General features: G+C 39.1%; 1 protein-coding gene across 1 annotated transcript in view; it reads right to left on the bottom strand.

Annotated features, from left to right (window-relative positions):
- TEC (tec protein tyrosine kinase) overlaps positions 1-26954 on the bottom strand; it is a 52407-nt gene that overhangs the window by 20196 nt on the left and 5257 nt on the right. The window contains exon 2 of the mRNA XM_062574615.1: positions 13565-13747. Coding sequence (XP_062430599.1) covers positions 13565-13702 — 138 coding nt within the window. The 5' untranslated portion in view covers positions 13703-13747. The remainder of the gene's footprint in view (positions 1-13564; positions 13748-26954) is intronic.

Here is a 26954-nt window from a genome sequence, read left to right on the forward strand (position 1 = left end):
AAGAGCTCACGTCCTGAACTAGTGTGGAAGCAGAGCGACAGGCACAAACTCGTCACGAGAAACCCACCCGCAAACTTTCTCTGCGACGAGTAATCTTTATTAAAAAAAAAAGAGTAAAAACTAGATCAGCACAATGGATAGTTACACAATGTTAAACCATAGGGTGCAGACTAGCATCTTCCACGGTTGTTTCTGGGGATAGAAGACAGCTAATATAGGGGAGAGAGTCTGGAACTCCTGTTGAAACAGGAGCATTTCACCAGCACATCTGTGCACACAGTCTGAGCCAGGCGCAGGTAGTCACAGAGGATGGGGAAACTCCACAGGCCGGTGAACCCACAGGACCTGTCAAAGCTGTTCCACCTCTTTTATGAAGAGTGACACATGCCTCTAGAGGGAAGCCTATTGCTATATCCAGGAAGGATAACAAATAGACACAATTATGAGCTTCACTGTTTTCAAAACATTTTTAAAATGTCCTAGTTTCAAACATTTCAAAATTAAAAAAAAAAAAAAAAAAAAAAAAAAAAAAAAAAAAAACACACATCTGCCTGCTGAAAATAACTTACCAAAAGGAAGTGACTATACAGGACTACTATTAAAAGCCTCTCAAAATGCAAAATGCCATATGTACTTCATATTTTCCTATGCTACACAAACTTGATTTACAGTTTCATAAGTCTTGCTCCTGTTCACCGTGAAGATGAATGATTTTGTTTCCATGCAATGCAAAAGAACAAATACTTCTATTATTTATTGAATAAGACAATAATATCCAGAAGTTATTCTGCAACTGCACTGGCAGATATGGCATAAACACAAATGATTACACAATTCCTGTCCTAAAAAATAATAATCTTAGAATGTAGGAAGATGAGAAATATATGAATGTTAGATAAGTATACAATCAAACAGCTCAGCTTTTATACACTTGGAATTAGTCCTCTTCTCAATATAATAGCTTTGCAATTTCTTAAGAAGCCTACTATAAGAGAAAATTATTCTTCAATGCATTTCCTCATTGTTTACAAAAATATCGTACTGTTTACCTCCAGAAAAGCAGAGTAGAGAGTTAAACAATACAAAGAACTTTCCATTTGGAAAAATTTCAGAGACATCAGTCCAGTCCTGTTGTCAAGAAAGTTGCTTTTTCTCTCATTCGTGGTCTCTCTCTCTCTCTCTCTCTCGTTCATACTGAGCATTTCTTTCTCCTACGTTTATTCCCATGGAGGAAACCCTAAGATCATCAGCCTGGGACCCATGGAACTTGTGTTCCAAAAACATACACAAGTCCATGCATCAATTACATCTGCTTTTATGGAGCTGCTCTATCCTGGCTATACTAAGTATACTAAGTATTCACTGAAGTATCTTCTCTGGTAGATACTGCTCCAAACCCAAATGGTGGGATTATGGGTACTTGGGGGGTTTTTTTTCTTTTTTTTTCTTTTTTTGGGGGGGGGGGGGAGGAGGGATAAGCACTGCATACCACTGCAGTTCCCTGTCAAGATGTGTTTTCACCCAGTCTCATCATTATAATTACTGTAGCTAGCCTGTTAGTTGGCCTCATTTTCCATTGCCTTGTTTTTTCAGCGTCTCAGATACGTCAAAAAACGTCCTGCCTCTTCCAAGTAATTTTTATAATTATTATTGTAAAAAAAAGGAAGTTTCAAGTATTTCTACATACCTTTCCAAAATGTCCAGAAGTAAGATACAGAAGTGAAGGGTGATTATTATTCTGATCTGATTCGACCTCTAATTTTTGGGAAGAATTTCATGAGACAAAATGGGAAGAAACTTAAGCAAGAAGAAAGAAGGTCTTAAACATCCTTCTGCCAAATATGGAACTAAGAATCCATTACCTTGGCCTGGCTGCTCAGCGGAGGCCAGTCACCAGCACTGGAGAGACCAAAAAAATCCAAAAAGTTCTCAGTGGTACCAATGCAACTTCCTAACCATCACTACAGCACATTATCTGTAACTCATTCTTTTCCTGCAATTGAGAAGTAGTCATTCAACTGCAAGTGTCTTACTATATTGCTGTAATCATATAAGGCAGCGATGTAAGTAAGTGCAAAAGAAACAAATCAGCCAGGCCTACATCCATACCGGGCCTTAAGTTACCTATACTCTTGATGCATACCTTTTCAGCTTTTGACATATTAGCATGCAACTTTAACTTCTTTCTCAGAAATCTCTTGTTTTCTTTGAAGTTCTGACAAAGGCCAGAGTCCAGCCCAGCCCAGCTGTAATATTTCTTCCCTGTCTTTCCTCCACAACAACGTGTGGAGGATGATCCTAAACTGAATGATGCCTTTCATGCAGGCACCCCTTTAACAGCCTTACAGCCAAATGCTGGACTCGAGAAACTTGAGTGAAGGAGAGTCCGTATCTACAGACTGGAGCTCCAGGAAAGGAGACTGAGAGGTCACCTAGCCTATCCACTGTCCCAAGCTTTACCTTCTCTCTTTAAAACTTCAGATAACAGACTGTCCACATCTACAGAGCTGCAAGTTTTTCTGAATTTGAAAATTCCTATCACCAGTTTGTTTTCCCGGCCTTAAACAGTTGCTAGTCCATCAATTTCCATCACAGTTCAGGCTTTTGGGAAACTAATCCTTCTTGCTGTTCCTGTCCTAAGTCTCTCAAGTAGGTCCACATCATCTTTCACACTTACAGCCCCAAACTAGAAGCAGTGCTGCAGCTGATACCTTATCATTAAAGCACAAGAATTGCTTCACAGTTAATTCATCCTAATATAACACTTGCCTTTTTCACAGCAACAGTTTATCATTGGCACATAACCAACTTATGATCCAATGTACTATCCACCAGCTCATGATTCATTATCATGCCCAGGTCCTGCTGGGGACAGTCTGATACTTAGCTAGTTATTCCCATCCTATATTTAAACATTTCTGTATTTGTGCCTAGGCTTATAGTTTTTGCACTTTTCATACTGAAGGAAAAAAAAAAGAACAAAAACAAAAACCCTAAAACCCACATCTTATTCTAGTTATTTTGATTTCTAAATCTTGTTTTTCAAAAATGCTTGTGCTCCTTCCAATTTTGTCCCCACTGAGGATTCAGTAAGAAATTTTTCTATTTCATCAACAAAATCACTAGTAAAAACATTGTATTTGACACAAGGTGGGCTGCTCCATTCAATAGTCTTTTAATCTGAAAACAAGCCACTAGTACATACTGAATATCACATTCCAGTAAATTCTGGATCAAACTTAAAGGCCTGTATAGGTCATTTCTAATGCTGGTATCCAAAAGTTTCATGAAAGGCAAGGTCAAAACCCCAAATGGGATGAAAACACAGGATATCTGCATCTTTTCAGCTAAGAGGCTTGTCACCCAGCGGGAAAAGAATTAAATTAGTTTTGACAAGTACCCCCAAACCCTCAAAATTTTGTTTGCTGATGTACTGTTCCTTAAAAAAACCTTCAATTTCTAGAAAAGTGCCAGAACAGACTTTTGAAAGTACCTAAAAGACATCTTCACAGTTTTTCTGCTTCTCACGTGTACTCTTTCTAAAGAGAGGCCTTTCTCTAGCCTTTCAGAATTTCACCTATCTTCCTCCTCATCCTTCACAGCACCTTTAAGATTCACCCACTCCTGTCTAGTATTAAGGTAAACACCCTCATCTGTGCGCTATCAGCATCTCAACAGCTGCAACCTATTCTTTTCAACTTTAAGTCTAGCTTGTTCCATCTTACAAACCTCAAAATAGTTCTGAAAAGATAATTATTCTAGATCCTCAATTTATTCTTATCAGTCTTCTCTTTTGGTAGATATTTCAAAGAAAAGAGAATCGATTACTGCAACATAGCCAACTTTTTTTTTTTAAAAAAAACAACCTAAGTTTCCTTATGACTAGGTGTTTTCAAGCAAGCACTCTTATGACCCCTGCTATGGTTGCCTTCATTCACATTAATAGCTTTATTTCTTTGATTCAATGATTCAAACCACTTTTAAATGTGCCTCCTTAATATTTCCCAAGCTGTACCCATCATTCATTCCTATCTTATGGTTCTGAGGGGTCTTCGGGACCTTTTGGATCATAACAAACACTGCAGTCAAGGATTTCTTGCTTAATAACAAGGACTTCCTGCTTATAGATGTAAATATTTTTTTAAAAAAAAGAAAACAACAACACTTATTTCCCTGAATCTTAAAAAAGTCCCAAACTCATAACCCAGAAAGGACACAGCTTCACTGTTCAATCTGCCACACTGCTCATTCTATCCAAACTCTCTCTTGCTCAAGATTTTCTTCCCAGCTTCTGTCTCCCGCGAGGCTTCTGCTGCTTTTGCAGAACGCTGTCTTCTCTTTCGTGCACCTAGATAGCTCAAAATTCTGACCAGCTTTATCTGCAGCTATATTTTGGATAATTAATTCCTATTGTTTCATCTACCTCATTTCCTAAAATAAAACTGGCTTACTGTATCTGCTTTGAACAGTAACTTGGAACACGCATACTGGCTGCAATCATAGTTCAACCCTCCTCTTCCCCAGGACACCGTCACAGAGGATAGGTAACTGATCTGCAGTAGTTACAACTGTTCCTAATACTGCTAATCTGTAGAAGCAATGTCTGTAGTTATTATAGAAGTATTATACTGCAGTTATGACAGAAGTATTAAACAAAATTAGAAAAAGTGGCCACTCGTATTCCAAGTATCATTTCAATATAGACCTTCTTAGGAAGAAGTTTGAAAAGCCTTTTATACTGTCATGAATATTCACTCATTAACTTTTCATAAGAGATAAAACCACAATATTGTCTACATAGATGAACACGAAAAGTATCGTTTTAGGTGGGATAACTTGTAAATACATCATTATCATTTACATGTGTAAGTCTGGTACTTATTCAGCAATATAATTTACGCTGCAAATCACTGTAAGAAGTTAGCCATTATGTCTTGCATATTTTTTTTAAACCAATCTATTCTGACTGCATTTTAAGAATTTTGATTTAGTCTCTTTCTGACAATGCTGGGGGGAAAAGAACTCTGTTCAACTGCATTAAAAAAAAAAAAATCACTAAACAGCGTGATGCACCCTAACAGCTGTACCGACCTAAAGCTGCAGCCCAAGACAGTTGCAAAGGCATGTCAAAGTGAGTACAGCTAGGGATCTCTACATCATTCACCTGGAAAAGGTACAGCTGCTTCTGCTGCCTAGAAAAAAAAAACAGCAAACTCACAGTCCTCTTCCAGGCCTAGCTATGAAATTATTGTGCAAGCTGTCAAACAGAATAAGAAAGTTCCATTGTTATCACCCATACATGACTTGGAACAGGAAAAAAATAAAAACTAAAAAAATAGCTCTGCAAATCCACTCATTTCTGAAGCTATCCATCTTACAGTAGAAAACAACAGTAACCGGTGTAAATCACCAAGGTCATCAGAGGCATTTTAATTAAGCTCTCATTAAGTTCTCATTTATACAGAAAATTAAATCACCTATGCAATGGCTAAGGAAACTGTACTGAAGCAGGCTAATTAAGTTAAAAATAAAGGATAAGCACCACAGGAATAAGCAACACTGGGGGGAAAAAGGAGAAAAAAAAAAAGAAAAGAAAAAGAAAACGAAACTGTAAGAAGGTAATTAGTTCAGGATTATGAAACTCTGCATCACGTCGTTATGCTCCAAAGGAAGTATTTGCACAAGACTACTGTTGCAATGCAGCTACTTAATTTTACCCTGAAACCTGCAGCTTTACACAGGCCCCAGAGCTTTTAAAGTTATTTTTCCTTCCTTAAAATATCACCACTGTCATTTCAGTAGCTTTTGTCTCTTCTCTATTCAAATTGAAAGAGCCAAATAAAACTCTTTCAGAAGACAATTCTTTTACTCAGGAAGATACTTTCAAAATTGGGAATGTGCAAGAACATTTGACTTTTTCTCCACTGTTCATTTTTTCATCTAAATCCTGGTCCGTTTTTTTAGTCAAAAACGCATGAAGACAGTCCTGCGTAAATGGACGAAAGTCTCCTGCTGATGCCAAATACCTTCAGATTCCACTACTGTCAGGAAAGATACGGTCAGTTCATTAGAAAAAATCATCTTCTGCTTGACACCATAGCAGCATCCTTCTAAGTAAGGCTCTTCATCTTTTCCCTCTGGAGCTATGCATTCATAGAATCGCCTCTGCTGAATGCCTGCTTTCCACATAGCAATAGGTAAGCGCTGTGTCTACTCCAGCGTCCTCTCTGGAGAGGTTGGTGCAGCCCCTCCAGAGCTACCAGGCCAGCACCAACTCTGTGCTTTGCCTGCAGTTCAGTCCCACAGACTCCCCCCAGTTCGCTTAGACACACGCGGGATAAGCCGGCCCTGCCAGGGGGACCAGGGTATGGTCTGCACCTTACGAAAACACAACACCCGATGTAAGCCCTTTATCACCGTAAATCGTAATCCATACAGCTAAGGCAAGTAAACAAAGACGTTAAAGCAATTTCACGTTCCTAAGCATAGCCAAGGCCAGTGTCAGTCGATGAGGGCTGAGAAGGTTAACAGGAACATGCTGCTTTGTGTGTGGTAGGTCAGTAACCAAACCGCACAGAGCAGCACACAGCTGATAAGAGCATCGCTGCAAAGGAAGCCAAGAGATACAAAAATACCAGTGAAAGGGAACGCTCAACAACTCCAAAAGATATGAAGATATGAATCAGCACATTAACTACAGCTAAAATATATAAAATATATTTTATATATATATATATATATTTATATGTTCGGATCTGCATCAGCCTTCTGGAAGCACTGCACTCTCATGAGAAACATCTAACGAGAAGTTTTTCAAACCAACAAACTAGCGAGCGATCTCACTTGCACAAACCAGCTCCTTTCAACTGCTCCAGGGACAAATGCTTTAACGCTTGTGTTAACTAATGTCTTGCCTTCACCTCAAAGAACTTCCTTTAACCAAAGTGCTATATAAAGCAGAAACCACAAGTCCAGTGGTACTTGAATTCACATTAGCTACCTGTCAGCAGAATCTAGCTAAAATTTGCATGAAATACATACTACCTGCTATCATGACTATTCTGTAACAACGAAATAAGCCAACTCTAACCAGGGCTGTCAGATTTCTCTAATGTCTTCATATAGCTCACCTTGCCCAAACAAGGGCAAATTCAGATATGTCTTCTGAAAATTCATTGAGAAAGAATATACAATAGCATGACTTATTGCGACACAAAGAGCAACAGGATAAACCAAGCATATATGCAGTGCTCTAGTGGCCATGGCAGCCTGACTGGTATTTCTCCAAGGTCTGTCTTGGTTGTCTTTGACAAACTCGAGAGGAATAAAAGCAGCAGTTCCAATAGCAGCTAGAACACCCTGCGAAGGAGAACACGAGATCACTTTGCACCAGGACACATCAGTCAGAGATACTGGTAAAGCTGTAAATAGAGTTAAAACTGCTTAGCTATTTACAGAAGTATTTCCAAATTTGACATTAAGGTGGGCTCCTAGATAAGCTCTATGGCTTGTTTTTTCCAAACATAGTCATCTGGAAGTATGGATGTTCTGCACCTTTGAAAATAAAATCCAGACCACCTTAAGTTGAATATTCAAAACGTAAGGCCATTGCTGACAAAAGCAGCCAAATCTATCAAGGTCTATGTATATATCAAGTTATTTCCACAGATGTCTCCTTGAATTTCAAACCTGTACCTCCTTAAAGATGAAAGGATCTATGTGGAGAAAGTCTCACTAACTGAAGTTTTAATTTGTTGTTTATCAAAAATACAAAAAAGAATCCTGATTATATTTAGCTTAATGATTCATTAACTATTTTGCTGACAAGCAATTTTATTTCAAAGTCACTTAACTACTTATTAATGTCATACAAATTAATCTTTTTTGATTTTTTTAGAAGAAAAGTCTATCAAAATGAACAGAAGTATACCTAAAGTAGTACACTGAGCTTTCAAGTCACACACACAGAAAACACAGAAGCTACTTCCCAACAGAATATTTCACATTAGAAGTATCAGACTTATCCTTGTTTCCTCACTAGAATGCTACACGGCTTTCCTGTACAATCAAATTATCTGGGAAAGTTGCATTGCAATCAATGTATTCAGCTGCTATCATGCAGCATAATGCAGGACCTCTCAACAGAGAAAGCCTGTTTATGCAGAGAAGGCCACACTCTGCATGAAATAGGTCTGACAATGGAAAAAAAGCCCAATTTGGCCTGAATACATGAAGGTACAGCTTGACTGAAGCAGAGTTCCTTCATTCGCCAAAGCTGGATGCTGAATTTACCCCAAAGTAATGACAGCAACATGAACACTGATTTAATCTGGACTACCTAAAACAAGATAGATTAATCTTTCCAGAAGTGCCCCAGGCTTCAACAATTTTTTTGTTGTTTTTAATAAGAACCAGTTAGCCCTGTTACAGCAGAGACAGAGGTAACATGTCACAGAGGAATGCAGCAAGATCAGCAAAGGTGACTGAGAATTTAGCAAGACAACCTACCTACAACCAGGGTAGGCATTTTAGCGCCAAAGGTTTTATGGCCCAGGTATTTCTAGTCTGGCTTGCCAACCTGCTTCCTCCATCTTAACGCCCAAATCATCTTCACATTTCTGCAGCATTCTGCTTATTAATTCTCATTCCCTAAACTGACGTAGCTGCCACCATCTATGTAAATCTATTTAAAATTGGCTTGATAAGTCTACAGTGACTGTCTGAGAACATTGTACATATCTTAAGTCTTACTGACTGCAGCACAAGGGTTTTTAGATTACATCCTTGACACTCAGATGATGTTTTACTACTTTATTTTTACGTAGTTGTGATCACTAGCCTGTGCTTGGAAGACAATTCAATTATTTCTTACTGTGATGAATTTTTGTCTTCATTACAAACGGAATCAAACACATTCAGATCTCATTAGCCATTTCTGCAACATAAATAAAAAAGGAGAGAGGAATAGAAAATATTCTTTCCAGTAACAGCAGCTGATAAACCTTTAATGGTCTCATGAAACATAATGGTAACTCAGCCATTTCTGCAATCAAGAATTGCAAGTATATAATTCCATAAGGCAATAGTGACATTTCCCCAACATTTACACTTCCTAATTCACAGAATTTATGCCAAAAAGCCCCAAATAGAAGCCATTTGCAATTTAAACAAAATATTCTTCTTTTCTAATGTCATATTAACTTCATCTCCCTAACACATAAGGGAAGTCAGTTCCTCCTGTAGCTTTAATTTGAAGTTTTATAACATCCATCTCTTTCCACCAATTTTAAGATGATACATCTCATTTTTGTACCTTACTAAAAAATATAATACCCTGAAGAAATCAAGCCATAAAAGGTCCTACTGACTTCTATACACAATAAGTTCTTTGTGGTATTACTTGTTAATCGTAGAGCTTTACATAGGTGAACATAAACAGGATTCTCCCTCCCCACATTTCCATGCTTTGAAATCAATCTTGAAATCTAGCCTCTTTCCTGATTCCATAGTTATATTTTCTTGGTATGACCTATGTTCCAACAGTATTTCTAAGTGCAGAAGCTACATTTATCCCTTTCGTGACTGTAGCGCAGCTCCAGTTTCACCACAGGAGCATTTTGTATCATCTTGCAAAAACAATGAAGAGCCAGAGCTGCTTGAAAGTACATACAAAGAAAAATTTAGTATGTCACAAACAAGTTTAAACAAGATCTTACCCTGCTGCTAACAGTCATGTTTATTACAAAATTGTTTATTGCTCAAGTAGCTATATGGCACATTGTCACGCATAAGACAGAAAAAATAAAGAATATATACATTTTTTTAATATCCTATGCAGTTTCTGGTCAAATAAACCCGCTGAACTACCCCCGACCCCAACTGCACAGCATATAGCTGGTCAAAACACTCAGAAGCATCTACAAGAACAACATTTTCCATGGTTGACTGCCTTTTTTTTTTTTTTTTTTTTGTTATAAATGTTCCACTTCTGTCACCAGACACACCAAGTATCTAATTCTGTTGCCTTATTTACAGTGCTGAGCTGCCCACACTTTTTATGAGCAGTGACTAATCTGGTTAACAGAATTTAATTTAATCTTATTAAAATAAATTGGTATCATAGAACAGTAAGGTTGGAAGGGACCTCTGGAGATCATCTAGTTCAACCCTCAGTGTAGCCCATACAGGGATTGAACCCACAACCTTGGCATTAGCAGCACCATGCTCTAACCAAGTACAATCATTTATGTGAACACAGATCCTGGGCTCTTACTGAACTCTTTCATAAGTTACTTCTCTGTCAAATTCTGACAAAATTTAATTTAAAAGGCTTCAGTTTGGCTAGTGACTGCATTGGGAATCATATTTGCCCAGAGGAGCAGAATTCAGCTGCCCTTGGCTGACTGCTGCCACTGCAGTTACGTGACTAAATGTGACTGTGGGATTCTCTTAGTTTGGAAATTCCAGGTCAGTCTCACCAATCTAAACTGTCAACATTATCAACCTTGAAATTAAACCAGTCTGTACCTACTCTTTATCTGCTGAATCTCTGAATTCAATCAGTAAACTGCAGTAACATTTGATTTCCACAATAAATATTCAAATATTCAGAGGCACCAGAATTATATTACTCTGTAATACTTTATATTGCAGAAAGTACTTCAGCTGGAATATAAAAGTGCCTTACTGTAAACAGAAATTTACAACCATCATCACTGGAGGGGGGAGGCTAATAAAAGACATTTTTTTGTTTCAGTTGCACACTGACACAAAGAAGTAACTATCACTATGTGACAGAACTTAGTCATCAGTAAGTTTTTTTTATGTAGAATCTGAGTATCGTTGAAATAAAATATTCCAGCGCTTCCCTGTAAAATTAGACCTCATTATTTTCAGACAATATTCTTAATCAAGTAAATGATTCATTGATTAACATTTAAAGACTCTAAAGTGCAAGGAACAGGGAAAACGGAGAGGTCTTGAGGCACTGGTTGTAAAGCTACATGTTATGGCTGAGCCAGTCTAACAAGTTGCTAATGTCAACTGTTGGAGGCCTCCTGTCCTCCACCACCTGGCACCACCTTCAGTGCTTGTTGGTCCTGAGTGGAGCTAATTCAGCTTGCTAACCCAGCAAAACAATAATTCAGAGCGTAAAAAAACCCAACCAAACAAAAAAGGTTTTCTGCTGATTAGAAGATTTATTCAGACCAGTGTGGAGTCCAAAAAGTACCAGGCCCACTTAGGGTGAAAAGGAGGCAGTGCTGCCAGGCTAGGATTGGGCAGAGATGGACCGATCTCTTTCAGCAGCAAATTATTGGGCTGATGTAGGTGTAACACATAGTTTTACCCCAAAAGTCCTGCTCTCAAGCTGGAAAGTTTTAAGTTAGTGCTGCCACACCTGAGGGCACTCTGTCAGCAATCCTACTCCATTTCTGTAGAAACAAAATGAATAGTTTAAACCCTTACTCAGACAGATTCATCATTCAGTCTTCTTGAAGTGTATTTTAGCCAAAGGGGTATTAAGCTGCAGGAGAAAGGTGATGGTAACTTCTTAAAGGACACCGACTAAACCTGCAAAACCTGTTAAGCTAACACAAGATAAGCCTGTAAGAAGTTTGAGAAGGCTTCTTGTCCCCTTTTGAGAGGGAGAGAAAGTACACACAAGAGTGCACACTACCTGCACCTCAAACTAAGCAGATACTCAAATGCCAAAGCCAGTAAAAATACATATCTCATTCTCAATCCTTGACTATGTCCAAGCTATATTCAGAGAATGGTGACTACGATAATCTGCTATGATCTTGGAGCACAGTGAGCAGCAGAATTGGGCGTCAGCTTGCAAGTGCAAGCTCTGTAATATGTTTCATTCTGGCAGAGAAACACACTTAGCAAGCCTCAGCTTTTCTGTACCTCCTTCTTTTACCAGAGCTAAGACACAGACACAACAAGTTGCAGAGTAGTTTCCATTAATTTTTATTTCTTGAATGGCTTTCCAGAGCACAGAGAGTTCTCCACTAGCTATTGCTGCCATTTTGAATGTATTGCTATAAACCTGCAAAGCAGGCTCAGTTAAGTGGAAAATTTGAGGATATGGTGGGGCGTGACGGGACTAGTAATCTTGACGAAATTGAGTCTGGTGTTCATTTGAAAAATGCTGGTTTAAGGATTTGCTTGATTTACACTGTTGATTCCTGGTGTAACTTAATTTACATAGAAAGGAGGAACAATAATGGGTTGTTTGTGCTGTCAGAGAAAAATAATTTCAATCACTGCATTAAATGGTTCATTCTAGTGCAAATTAGAGCAGAAATTGGTCTGCAATGCACTGTTCTTATCAAATGCTTGTTCTCTTTATATTTAACTTGTTTAATTTAAAAGTCAATTACATTCCAGGTGTGAAAGTAATGACCTTTACAGTGAACACTGCCAAAATCAACTGTAACTGTAGGATTTTCTACCTTTTTGTCACCTTGTGATAGTGTTGATCTTTTACTGTTTGCAGTAGCAACCTCAGCAGAGGTCCAGCTGAAATGCAGGTTGGTTGCACTCTGCCCCAGCACCTGCAGTGAGGTCCTGCCCTTCTGCCAGGAAGGCTCAGCCACCACTGCAGCTGGTCAAGCTTGAAGACCACACCTAAACACGCGGTACATTGCTGCTGCGTGCCCTTGTGTGCAGTGCTAGGACATCTACAGGAGGAGGCCACTGCCTTTTGCAATACAATAACGTGAACAGCCTTTGCAGTGAAGTCTGAGAAAAATGTCTGCTCTTATGAGCATGTTCAGGAAAATAAGAGAAGACACCAGAGACCTATCAACCTGTGAGTTAGCATTCTCACTACCACATTTTATGTGAACTCCTTCCTTCCCTCCTCCTACCCCAACCTTTACCCACTCCTAAGCTTTACCTCTAGCAATGTCAGCAAGCTTGTTTTGAAGTTCCCATGAAACTCAAATAAGAAGTTTATGCACTGATGGGAGATGGATACCAAATACCAAAGTTTCAGCAAACTTTCATGAGGACAGACCCTACCTGAGACACCCTGTGAGAACCTACAGCAGCACTAGAGGGTGTTCAATTACAAGGGGGATGTGTAAACTTCTTGCCAAAGCTTTTCTAGCACAGTATTCAAGAGGCCTAAAAAGCCGTATCAGTTTAAAACTTCAGAAAAAGTGATGCCAAAATCAGTTAGGAATTGATTATTAGAAGCGATTGACAAAGCCTTGATATATACCAGCAGTAAAATTATGCCAAGGCCCTTCCACCAGAAACACTCAGGAGTAAAACTATAGCAGAGGGGAGAGGGAAAAAAAAAAAAAAGAAAAAAAAGAAAGAAAAAGAAAATCAGCATTGATGAGCAGCTATAAAAGCTGTTTTGTCTGCATTATGAATAAGAGAAAGGGGAAACAGCAAGTCATGTTCATTGCCACTCACATTCATTTCCCCCATCAGTTCCTGACAGGTATGATATACTGTCTCAAAAAAAAAAAAAAAAAAAAAAAAAAGCTAATACTGTACCAAAGTAAGAAGGAATAAAGACAGCATAGCACAAGTCTGTATTTCCTACCTCTGCTCGACCTTCATAATATGTTAGCATGGACTTTGTAAGTACAAAAAGCCTCTCTTTGTAGTTTAAGGGAGAAGTCCTCTTCTTCTGCTGTGATCTTTTAATCAAAATCTCTTGTAGGATAGTAGTCATATTCATTTCGGCCTCTTGGCACCTCTGTTTCCAGCCATTGAATATCAGCTCCTGTGAAGATGAGAGAAATAAATCATTGCTGTATTTCTGGAAGATCACAGATTTGGAGATTTCTGTAGTAGAGAGACTTTTGCTGGTAAATGAAGCCACCTGAAAACACAGAAAGCTGGAGCACATCCTAAGCACTTGGAAGTTTACAGAAGTTATTCATTAGACAAGAAAGCTCAGGCATTGCTCAATTGAGAGCTGCACTGACACATTCTCAGGAAGCCCGAAGCTGTACCTGATCAGTATGAAAGGACGTTGCAGCCTACGTCACAGGCAACGTGGATGAGTAGTCTGAGACCTACTACATGGAAATAGTCATGTACAAGTATTCTTCACCACAAAGGCAAACAGATTCCCACTACATCACCTACTGTAACACAACATTTTGCAAAACAAATTATTCTAAAACTTCACTCTGCCAAGTCCTAGAAATTCTGGGTGAAACACTGTCCCCTGTCATTTACTGATGGTTCAATGCCATAATTTTTATTTCACTTGCAGAGTCCACATGCCAGTCTGTGTGGGCAGGCACAGCATGGCCTGCATTTGGCACATGGAGCCCCAGATGGAGAGAGGAAACTCCCATACAAAAATCTAACTACAGCTCTGGCAGGTAGGGAGTAAGGGAAGGAGTTAGAAAGGTGACACTTAACATTTACATATGCACAGACCTTAGCAACTGAAATCTTGTTGCTTCAGAATATTTTATTTGCAAAAGTTTAATATACAGAATTGAACAGGGATCAGAAATCATTCCGAAAATTCACCCCAATTATACTAATGAAAATTTTCAGAAACAAAAGGTGATTTAGGAGAATGTCCATTTGAGAAGCAAAAATTAAAGAAACTCTTTTTTCCCTGAAAGTGCTAAATGCATGCCCCCCACATTCTATTTAGCAAGGTTTCATACTGACCACCGGAAAGCTACATCACTCTGGACAGTTCTCATTGGGCAGTAAGGTCAGGCTGCTTTAAAAGTTTTGCACAATAATTGATACCTAAGGATGGACTTAGGGGTGCATCAGAACAAATACACCCAGAGCTACTTTGCTACTTTGTTTGCAAATCCGGCTCCAGTGCTTTGTAAGACAGAAAACAGCATGCAATTTTTTGGCAATGCTGCCAACTTAAGCGCAGCTGATCTCCTCCCTTGTCTGCTCATTCCTGCCACTCCGCACCACCCTGCATTGTGTTGGTACAAATGTTTTTCCAGCTGTGCACCCAGGCGGGCTTGGGAACGGATCCAACCAAAAATAACTTTTCATCAGGCAGGGCAGACCGCCGTCTGTGCAGGAGGCACAGAGGCAGGAGGGAGAGGTGCAGCAGAGGCTGCAGAAAAGCCCTCTCAGAAACCTGCTATTAGTTACCTCTTGCTCTCCCGGTTTTGTGCCAGAGCTGCCAGCGGCAGGCACCGCGCCGCGGCCCCAGGCGAGCTCCCGCACAGTGCGCGCCCGGCACGGCACCCCTGTTCTGGCTGCAACTGGGGGGAGACATCTCCGAGAAGCAACAGCCTGTCCTCAGGTGCATCGGGGACTACGAATCTTCCCACGCGGCGGGGAGCAGGAGGGGCTGACTCAAATCCAAGCCCTAAGTAAATATTGCAGGTCTCCGTATCAACGGGGAACTTCCCTCTGACCTATAAAGAGTTTTTTCAGTTCTCACAGGAGATTTAGGCTGCTGATTGATTGATGATTTACACTCCTATTTACTGCATGGAGTTATTTCAAAATTCTCTTGGGAAACGCACGTACACTTATCTCTGCAGACAGCACAACTCTAGCATGGACAAAATAATACATTTGACAGTATTGTACAGAAAAGGTTTAAAAGCCCCAGGCCTCCTAACAGTATTACTTTACAAAGGTAAAGTTTAAGTAAAGTGAAATATGGACGCAATTGCTTTAGTTCCTCCCCGTTGGCTTTAGGCCCAACCACTTCATTATTTCTTGTGACAGCAGAGGAAATGACGCCCTTTGCCTTTCAGTCTAATCCTGACTCCGAGTCTCAGTCACTGCCTTGGTCAATTAATCTGTTATATCCCATGTTCCTACCATTTCACACAGCCGGATTTATTTGTCCACTTCCAGAAACGTCCCTTGCTCCCTAAGGTATGCTACAGCAGTGTGCACGCTAAAGAATTCACCTGTGCTTTATGTGGAGCCACAAGAACTGAACAGTTTAGAAGTAAAAGACTATAATGAAATTGGAAATAGTGACTATTATGAACGATTTTTTTACTCCTCTGCTTACAGTCTGATGCATGTACACATACATATTTTGATGGTGATCTTTCACATCGCATTCCTGGGAAGACGACAGATCTTTCTTAATTAATAATTATCTTAAGTGCATTCTTTAATTACTCAAGCTGTCAAATTCAGTTTTATTTTCCTTCTAAAAATAAATTGGCATGCTTAGAGGTAATTGGATAACATTATTCAACAAATTAAAAGTCAGCATTAATTTTCAGACCAGCTGAAGGCATGCCAAACTATAGGGGCTCCCAACACCGGCTTTAACACTCAAAACAATCCTCGTGTCCTCTACAGTACAAATCTTCCTTTGGTAGCTTACAAAAAAATAGAATTATTATTTGTCTTAGAAACTGTGAATTGATAATGCTAAAATACTTCATTTCCTCGCCAGCCCTCTTTGGTCAAATTAACATTATACAAGAAACAAACCAAATCCTTCTGACAAAAACCAGTTTTAAGTTAACACATTGATAATAAAATTGACCAGTGTTTGTACCCAATTGCTACAGATATTTATTGAATCATCACCTACATGCAGACCTCTGCAGATTAGAACCAGTTTGCCAGGTCAGAAGATCAGTCTTTGAATCTGTATCCGGTTACAGAAATCTGTTCCGCCCGCAAACAGTAGTTCAGCCACCTTTCTACTTCCATAAATAATGGTCAGGACACTTGAACCCTCAGCTATTACTCTGAAAGTTTCCTTTCCAAACTTCCTACGCTTCCTTGAGAAGGACTGCTAACAAATCTCGTTTATCTCTTAGAGAGCCTATATTTTAGTTATTTTTCTTCAGTACAGTTTTTAGCACTTTTCTGCAATATTTTTTAAGTACTCCCTTATTCCCAAGCCATTCCACGGAGCATCAATCTGTTTGTATGACAGGTTATTCATCCTGTTCTAAATAGCTGTGGGAGTTTCATGATGCCACCCTAGACTTTTCACAATATTTCAGGTATTGCCCTGTTCCCATGTGAATCTTAGTTGTATAATAACAGATATGATTTAATCTGCAGAGATGCTAAGTACTCAACTATGACTGAAATCGGGAAGAGTTACAGATGGTCAGCATTTTGGGGAAGGAAAAAAATTATCGAAAAACAAGAACAACAAAATCAAAGGTTACCTTAAGTAACAGAAGTCTGCATCAACATCCACTGACCAGCCTTCATGTTACACAAATATTCAATAATACGGCCACAAAATCACATTTTTTCCTCAAAACAAGAAAGTGATAAGATAGTTCTTAAATTCATTAAGTCAATATTGGGCAAGATGCACAAAGTAAGTTTGTACCTGTAAATCTCAGGGCTCCTTATAAAAATCATATACCACCCTTCCCATTTCTCACTGGGGAAACTGAGACTTAAGTCAAGTTATTTAATTTATTAAATTAATTATTATTAAGTAACCTGAGCAGTTGCAACATTACCCATATACCTCCTGGTTCCTGCTGGCAAGCCTTGGAGTATGTTTGCTTATTAGAAGTTAGTCATTGCTAGCCTGTTGGTAAGCACACGCAACATTCAAACAATTCAATAAATAAATAAAAATATATCCTGATCTGGCTAGAGCTTCTCTGGTCCAAATATAATATTTAATTGTCACTCCTTCTGGCACAAATCTTTGTATCACACAAGTAATGGAGTCATTCAGAAAAATAAAGGCATTCTGCAAACACACTTACCACAACAGTCAGAAAACAAGTAACAATAGAAAATATTTGTCTTTGTAACAGGATGAGTTTGAAAAACAAACAAGTTAGAACTTCGTTTTCCAAGTTTCAACCCCTCCTTAATGGTAACATCGACCTAGTGATTTGCCTTCTCCCATGCAAAGTCCTGCTGCTAAGCTGATGGGCTGCTGTCCAGACGATGATCAATCTTGCAGAGAACCTCTGTAACAGGCAACTTCAGCTTCTGACTGACAGATTTCATGCTTCTTTCACACCTTCCATACAACTGCCCCTTTTCAGATTTTGGGCTCATCAATCTGAATTCCAGATGAATAGCAATTCCAGCACTCTCAACTTAATGTTGTAAAACATCCTTTGTTCAACTGAAAACTACTCACGTACACACACAGGAGGTGCATGGCATTGCAACCAGCACAAGTTTTCTGAAATTCCTTGGAACAGGGTCACTACATTTTATAAAATAATTGCAATTGTTCCCTTTTAGTATTATAATTTTAAGTAGAAGTTTAATGCAATGTCAGTCACACTTGCCAATATTGATACACACAGGCAGATAAACTAAGATAATGCGCTTTCATCTTTTACTACAGTCCATTTGGTGGACACTTACACTGAAGTGTGGGAGTAACTATCCAAGACAGTAGACAAGTGGTGTGAAATTACTTAAGTCTTTATCCAGTGCCAGGGAGGTTTTTGTAGCTGAGGGCAGGTGAATGATGAAAACAGTGCTGAAAAAGAGACCACACCTCTTAAAAAGGGTCAGCTGGCATTGAGGTGGTTCATCACAGCAAACTCGACTGCCAACTCACTGCTTTCTGATCCAGTGTCAAAAAAGAGAAACAGCTCCAAAGTGCATACAGCCACTTGGTGAAAGCAGTAAGAGCAAAAGGGTTTCTTTCCCCTTATAATGAGATTGCATTTAGGAGAATGAAGTGTACACATCTCCAAATCATCTGTAAATCCTGCTATTGCTTGTAATCATGGCCCCCTATAAATAGCACACTCCCATAACTAAGTATCTTTTTACAGCTTCATAGCACACCTTCAATTTCCTCATGAGTAAACCACTTGGGAAACGAACTTGTACAACAGTTACATTCTTAAGATCTAAGATGTAGCAAATAAGATTACAGGGGCTTTAAATAAAGTTTAAATTATCTACTACTAATTTTGAGTTAGCGACACTACAGGATATCACACAACGGATTCAGTGAACATTTTTCACTGTTCTCAGTAACTTACTGTATTTTTACTCCCTCCTCCAGAGTGAAATATTTGTAGTTTTTGATATTTCTTCTACCTAAAAGTCCTGTAATATCTGTAAACTTGCTCTACTTTGCCTATAGCATATTCTGATCAAAAACCTCTTCTGCATTTGTACAGTTCTTTGCTAGAAGAAAACAGAGCTCAAACTTGGTAGTTTGGGATGCATAAAAACAAGGCAGGGGGGAGGGGGAAGCCTTCTGAAACATCTGTCTAAGCAGCAAAATCCAAAGGTTTTCTCAGACTACTGACCTTTTGCATGCTTAATCATCTGTTCTTTTTAAAGATAAAAAGCCCCTGAATGTGTCACTGCCTCAAAAAATAGTATTAACTACAGAACAAATATTCAGCTTTTTTTTGTTATACTCCATCCTCAACTTACCATATATATCTCATTAGTCAAAAGGTATCGAGTTTGTCTTGTGATTTAATCAAAGACTAGAAACAAATCCGGTTTCATTTCTGAACTAAAAATGAGCAAAACCCACTACCTAAGAGTTCCAGGTCTTTTTGAAAATGAACTTGTTCTCTTACCTTACTTATTGCATGCCAGACGACTTAGAGAAGGCTGGAACCTCTCCAAGCCTGTATTTTTTGCCACTCTTTCAACACTTGGCAGAGAAGAGCAAAAATTGTAATCAGCTGTACAGCTGATTAACATCTAACCCATCCATAACATATCCATAGCATAACTAGCCCCTTTCATCACACAAAGTAATAATAATATGACAGGAAAAGCTGGTGGCTTAATGTGATTGGGGAAGGGGAAGCGCTGTACGTGCGTGTGCATGCATAGATATGCAGAGCAGTTGTAAAGCATCATATTCATAGGCAATTAAAGACACATGCAAAGCTGTATCTAGCAAATTTCTAACAGTAATAGTCTCAAATACTCTGCCGCTCCAGTATTTTACACTTGAGAAAACTGGATAACTCTGTAAGCACATACATAAGGCAGCTCTTTGTCTCTGTTCAACCTGCACACAGAAGTTAATAGTTGCTACTATTTCCATAATAATGCTATTATTAGCTACAAATATTAGCTACTATTAAGTTTCCTTCCAGCTTCCAAAAAAGAAGCACCTTATTTTTTGTTATAGATCATAAGCTTTTGAGGGAATCATAGAATTGGGAAGGTTGGAAGGGACCTCTGGAGATCATCTAGTCCAACCCCAAACGAGTGGCCCATACGGGAATCAAACCCATGACCTTGGCATTATTAGCACCACGCTCTAACCAACTGAGGGAATGCACCACAATTACCCAACGCCTCCAGCAGACGAGGCCCAGCCTCACACCTCGTCAGGGGTGACCTCCTCTCCTGGGAATCTGCGTGGTCTTGGGCCGAGCAGAAGCCCTCTGCAGTCTAACACAAACTAGGATTGCCTGGCTGGAAGCAGGGTTTATTAACTCAGACATGGCCATAGTTACTGCATTCACATGGCTTTCAGATCACAGCCTTTTATATTAGCTTGCTTTAGAGCACAAATAGACTAAGCTTGTCCAAAAAAAAAAAAAAAAAAAAAAAAAAAAAAATCAATCATCCCCAATTGGTTCTGACAGCCAGCAAAAATCATGTTAGAAAATTAGCAACATTTTGATTATCACACATCTGATTCAGGCAGAGAAAGATAAATTGGAAGAGGCATTAAAAAACACAAACAAGTTTCCTTTTTTTTAAAAAGGGCTTCTTTATGGAGGTAGATTTCAATATTAAATGAGGGAAGCAGTGCTATCCCAGCAATGAATTGAAACAGTGGACTGAAGATGCTGTAGCCAACTACACAACTGCCTGGCATTGCACACGGTGCCATTTCCATGATCCCTAATCCAGTATGTTCATACAAGGACCAAATCCAAGCTTGACTCCTGCCTTTACATACCACTGCTTAATATTCAATCCTTGGACATACAGTAGATTCTCCCAGTCCAAATTTTGTGGCTCTGTTCTATTTCTAAATTTCATAAAGTGCAGCACAAATGGTAAACCTAATTTTCTGCAGACACATAACAGCTCTTAGCAGCTGTGGTGCCATCAACCAGGACTTCAGGAGGGAATTAGCAGTTCAGCTGCAGGTAGGCACAAAAAATAAGGCAGGCACAAAAAAAGATTCGCCTTTTCATATGTGCAGGGTAAAGGCGTCAAGTAATGACTATTAGTTCAGTATGCTTGCACAAATGTAACTGGCCCTTACCTGACAGAAGAAAAAGCATGACTAGATGGGAAAGGTCAGGGTCTGCAGTATATTGCTCTTTTGTGCACTTTATGTACCTTCAAAAGGAAAGTGTGTCCTTCTTGTTCTGACAAGTATTTTCATGGCAGGTTAGAGGGGAAAAACAACCAACAAACCAAAAAAGAACAGCTTGGCATTAATTTGGAGGAGCAGTATTAAGTTTACTTCTACACAAACACTGGCTACTCTGGCAGCCTGTTGTTGGCTCTGCAGCTCTGGCGATACATCCGGCAAAACACAACTGCTGCCTCAGTCTGTCCCCTAAAAGCCTCTTGCGATAAGAAGGGAGGAGGAACAATAACTAAACTGCTTACTAAAGAAACAAGCAAAGAGGAGATTGGCAAAGGAAATGGGTGATGCTTTTGGAAAAGCTTTTCCTCCTTCAGAAGGAGGAAATCTGGAGATTAAGGAAGATTAAGAAAAAAAAAGAAGAAAAAAAGAAAAAAAGAAAAGAGTGCTCTGTTAAATCAGAGGTTTAACCTAATTGTGTTTGGGAATCCCAAAGCTCACAATTAAGTAGCAGATTAATTGCTATTGTACATAAAACATGACACCTGAGGCTGTCCTCACCTTTTTAAATTACAGCTAAGGAGTCATTTTAATTCAGTTTCTTCATAATATGTATTTGTTTTCCAAATAGTACAGGATATCAGGGAATCATGTGATAGACCACAAATAAGCTCTCTTTTTTTTAATATTTGAGACACATTTATCATCATCTAATATACTATAACATTTGATATTTGCTTTGATACAGGGAATGCCTAATATTTTGTAAGTACGTCCTCCTTCCAGACACCATAATTAACTTTCTTCCCTAAACAACTATTTGTTTTCAGACCATGTAGTTAATTCTTTCTGTTCTGCCAGTACAAACTCCAAGTAACCGATAGTAGTGGAGTGAATCTGAATTTGCACTATTTTTTAACTGGATCACAGTCTTGTTTTGCACCACTGAATTGCACCATCTCAGCACAGAGGAATGTAAAGACAGTCACTTATTAAACCAACTTCTGGCTCCATTTCTCCTCTGGTCCAAACCTGACCGGTTGATTTGCAATAACGTTTCAACAGGTAAAAACAATACTCAATCTTCAGGATCACCATTTCTGATCATCTTAAAAGCTACTAAGAAAACTAAATTAGTAGCTTAAGAAAACATTCCTGGCTTGAATATACTTTGCCAGCAATAAGCAAACCTGAAATACTTTGAAGAGCCTGCCTGTTCTCTACAAGGAAGGACTGCTGTGGCAAAGAGCCCCTGGCACATTTACCAGGCACAGCTGAAGCTGTAAAAGTCCTGGTCTTGCTCTGGACAGCAGAAAGAAAAGAAAAGAAAAGAAATAGTAAGGGAAAAAAAAAAAAAAAAGCACTATCCTACACCTGCACTACTAAATCCTACTTCTCTGGAGGCATCCATTGAGGTGCAGATAATGCTGTGCCTGCTTTCAATCCTAGCAAGGTTGTCACTAGCTTCTCTGATCTGCACTCCCTTGAGAAATGCAGACAAACCTAAGAATTAACCTCTTTGGGTCATCCGTACTTAGGCTTATGCACAATTTTCAGTAGCTGAAGCTGTAGTTTTCAGTACCTGGAGATGTACTGACTACAAGTCTGGTAAAAGCTTTATAAACTATACTTCCCTTGTCTCACGAGGAGCACACAGAAGTGGTCTGTGTGCCTATTCCACATGAGGTGGAACTGGGCATCAATTATTATTTCTTCTCTACCACTCTCTTTCCCAGGCTACCCTCAAATGATCTGATATCTAGTCACACATAAATGAAGAAGCATGCTGGGTCTGCAGCACTTACAATTTTCTCAAATGCTTGTAGGAAATCCAGTGATATGGATGCATAGGTTTTGAAATCCATCTTCAAGGCCTACCTTTAGTTACAGAAACTCTTGACTATGTAGTTCATTGCAGCCATGTTAGACCCAGATATAACAGATCTGGCTGTAGTCAGAAAGGTAGCAATTCATCTTTAGATGTGGCCAGCTAGCAGCTCAAGTTGTATGAGATGAGTTTGGGAAACTTTTGCTCCAAATAAAATTAAAGACTTTCTTTCATTGAATCAAAACAGAGCACTCTGCAAACATCAGCTAATGCTTGCTACTTTATTGCCACAGAATTAAACTACTGCTCTCTTTTTGCACTTGTATTCTATATACAAGAAATGTAAAGATACTTTTCACTGCTCAGAAGTATCACTCCTACCCAAATTGATAGCCGCTATAACTCTTTATCTGCATGCATCTGTATTAAAATTATTACTATCATTTGAATCATTGATTTACTCTACCTAGATGAAACTATCTCATAATTTGGTAATAAATCCTTTTATTTCTGCAGTGCCCCTTAAGATACTCTCCAGCCCTTACAGTTATGTAGAAATTGTACTTCCTAAAATAGGTAAAAACTTGTAACCCATGCAACATAAGAAAACAGCTGAGTGCTTTAGCATCTACTGAGTGTCAGCTATATATTCATCCTTTAGTCTCACTGCATAAGGACAGCTGGATCTTATGGGAAAATGGACTCAGATTCATCTGTAAAAAATTTACTCTCTCTCAGCTAAAGGACCACACGATCGTAGAAGCAAGCCTATGGCTCATTTGGGAAGAGCCGCATGGAAGTCCTCAAGTCAGGGCAACTTTTCAAACAATTGCTCAACTGTTGAACAGTATCTTTATTTGATTTTTAAACATTCTATGAAGCACATCTTAACAGCAAGCTGTAATATTGAAATCTATGCATTTCATTGAATAGGTAGGTCATCCAGTACAAGATTCAGATAGGTTTATCAACAAGCGATGGCTTCTACATGCCCTATGCATTCCACCTGGAGTAATTCTAAAGTCTGTATACCAACATAATATTTTTAACAAAATTAAACATGAAAAAAAGACATAACTGAGGTAACTGTCTGCTGTGTGTTAAGATCCTGGAAATAGATACTAGAAATTTACATAATATAGTTCACTCTTATGATTGTTCAATTGAAACAATACTGCAGAAATATGATACTCTGTTTAAAGATATTAATAGGGCTATTAATATAGAAAAATGAACACACACTTTAAGAATAGCTTACTTTTGACAGAAAGAAATTCCCACTAGACCATGCAGAAGCTACAATAGTAAGAACTATTTCAACGAACAGGGGAAATTCAGTTGAAGACAAAACTGTGAAGTTAACTCAGCAGAAGAGTTACTGGCATGAACTCATGTGTCAGAGTGCATGTTGGCTAATGGGTCTACTTCCCTTAAAAGTCTGCATTAACTTAAGGTAACACTGTAACGCAACATGAACTGTTGCTTTTTTGCACCTACTGAGTAGATGACCAGCCTTAAACCTTCTCTCATACAGACAGTGATGATATGTCTCAAGTTATAGCACAAAAATGTCTTCTGTGTGCGAGATAAAAACCAAACAAGTAGGGGGACAGGAAATACTGCAAGTTCCTGTTTGTCAAGTTTCCCCTGCATCATTTTCATTGGGATAGGTCTTCTCTGCTATATAAAGCAAGTAGAAAAGATTGGACACTAAGCAAACGACTATCTACATGTCAGCTGAGATCTTGCACTACTGTTCTCATAGCTGGCAACTCACGGATTCCCAAACCGTGTGCTTTTTGCTAAACGTGCCAGAACAGTAATGCTAGTAAGGTCAGCATTCTTATCTTCCGATTCCAGCCCCTCTTATCCTGTTATGCTGAATGGATTACAAGGGAAAACGGCACATAAATGAAGTTCAAAATTCCCTCACCATTGTGCCACACCCTCTCTACCCTGAAATGGGACATCGAGGCCCACATTACTGGCACTGCAATTTAATTACACTCAAGACTGTAGAAGTAATGCTGCTAGGCTGAGTTTCACGGTGTTGTGCTTTGCACATGGTTGACACACTATTTTAAGGATTTTAAGAATTATACTTACAGTAACTTTCATTATCTTTAATCAGTTAGCAATGCCTTTCAGTTTCTGCTTTACACTGTACTTGAGCTATGTGCATGTTATGATAAGGGTTGGAAACTAAAAAGTAAAACCCACCCCATCTGGAGAAATACTTGAAAGAGTGAGACCTATTTTTTTGAAGGAATTAAGGTAGATCCCACAGAGTTCTACCCTAAAATTATTTGTAGAGTTCTGTTAAACTGTTAAACTTTCACTTGCATTTCAGCCATTTACCAATAAAGTCTCCAGACTCAGGACTGAACTTCCAAGTTGTGACCTTGAAGAACTATTTCTTCACATACAGTGCAGCAAAAGCAACAACGAACACCAAAAGACTTCACTTTCACTGGTGTAAGAATTGACGTATTAATTCAAGGAAAGAATTTCTCTCTTAATGAGAAAAGCAGCACTGTTGAGGTAGTGCTGACATCTCGTGATATCCCTTTCTGCAACATACAAGCATCTCTAGCAGAGCAGCTTATTACTTCCATTCCTCTTGGTGCCTGCCTTTAAGGGCCAGGACATTTCAACTGTTGGGAGCTAGACAGGGAATGAAAGTGCTCATCAGGCATCACAGTATCTTACAGGACTTTATTTAGCTTAACCTCCCTTTCAGACACTTCAGCAAAGCTCAATGATGTCTTACTCCATTTAATCTACTGTGACTATGGTAATCCATAAGGATGCTACAGTAAGGGCATCAGCAGAAGTAAGGCTACCATGATCCATGCCCATCACAGTCAAAATTACAAGGGGTAAAGATAAGATGAGGTTTATAGTTCTTTACAGCTGGGTCTAAGTTTTTCATGGGGACTACCTGCTTCAGGCTGCCTTTCAGAGTTAGCTTTGGTCCAAGTGATCCAGAGAAGTAATTGAACAGAACAGAGGGAAATTTACAGCTACTCGATTGAAAAATAAAGTAATAGGCAAGCAGCAGTCACATTCATGTTCAGAGAGAACTTTGACAAGAGTGAACTGATGGCAAGAGAGAGCTGTTTGCAACTCCTGATGCAGAATCATAGGGCTCTGGGATCTCTCTGCTCTGTCACACTACACAGTGTTTCACTATTTATTTCTCTGAAGACTCCGTTTGGATAAAATGACCCTTACAAGTCACAGTGCTTTTGACACATGGGAATTGTCAATATGCCACCTCTACCAAGGAACTGCACCTGCCCCATACAAGTGCAAGTGAATGGGAGGTCACCTAAGCTGCAAGGCTGGTGCCAGGTTCGGGAGCCGAGAACAAACTGGTGCTCACTGGCAGCCCACATACAGGGTCCTGAGGGGGAGCAAACTAACATGGTCCAGGAAAGCAGTGCTCTGAATGAAACAGAGGTCTGATGGGAAAAGAAAATAGTGTGTGATGACATCCCCAAGCAGTATTTTGTAATACTTCATGCATAAGTGAGTTGAATTGAAGTTGCCTAAGCACTTTTGAGACTGGAAACTCTTAACATTCAAGTGCTGGATTTTTCCATTTTGGAAACATTCTTTTAACCATCCTTGCCATATACGCCTAGACAGCAATTTGACTTCCAAAAGATCCCAAAAGTTTATTTAAGATTTATTGTTTTAAAATGTCTCCATGGGACAGAGAGCAGTCTTTTCAGTTCAATTCTATATGTTAAGAACATCTAGACTGCATCATGTCACACAACCCGACATGGGACAGCCCCTCTCTCATTCTCCCGTAGCAGGGCTGGGAATGACTGATCTGCAACTTCAGATAGGGAGACTCGAGTGATTATAGGAAAAATACAACAATTACCTTTCTGTCAGGATATGGAGCTTATCCCTGTA

The sequence above is a fragment of the Rhea pennata genome, chromosome 4 (genome assembly GCF_028389875.1).
Source record: "Rhea pennata isolate bPtePen1 chromosome 4, bPtePen1.pri, whole genome shotgun sequence".
NCBI classification, from domain to species: Eukaryota; Metazoa; Chordata; class Aves; order Rheiformes; family Rheidae; genus Rhea; species Rhea pennata.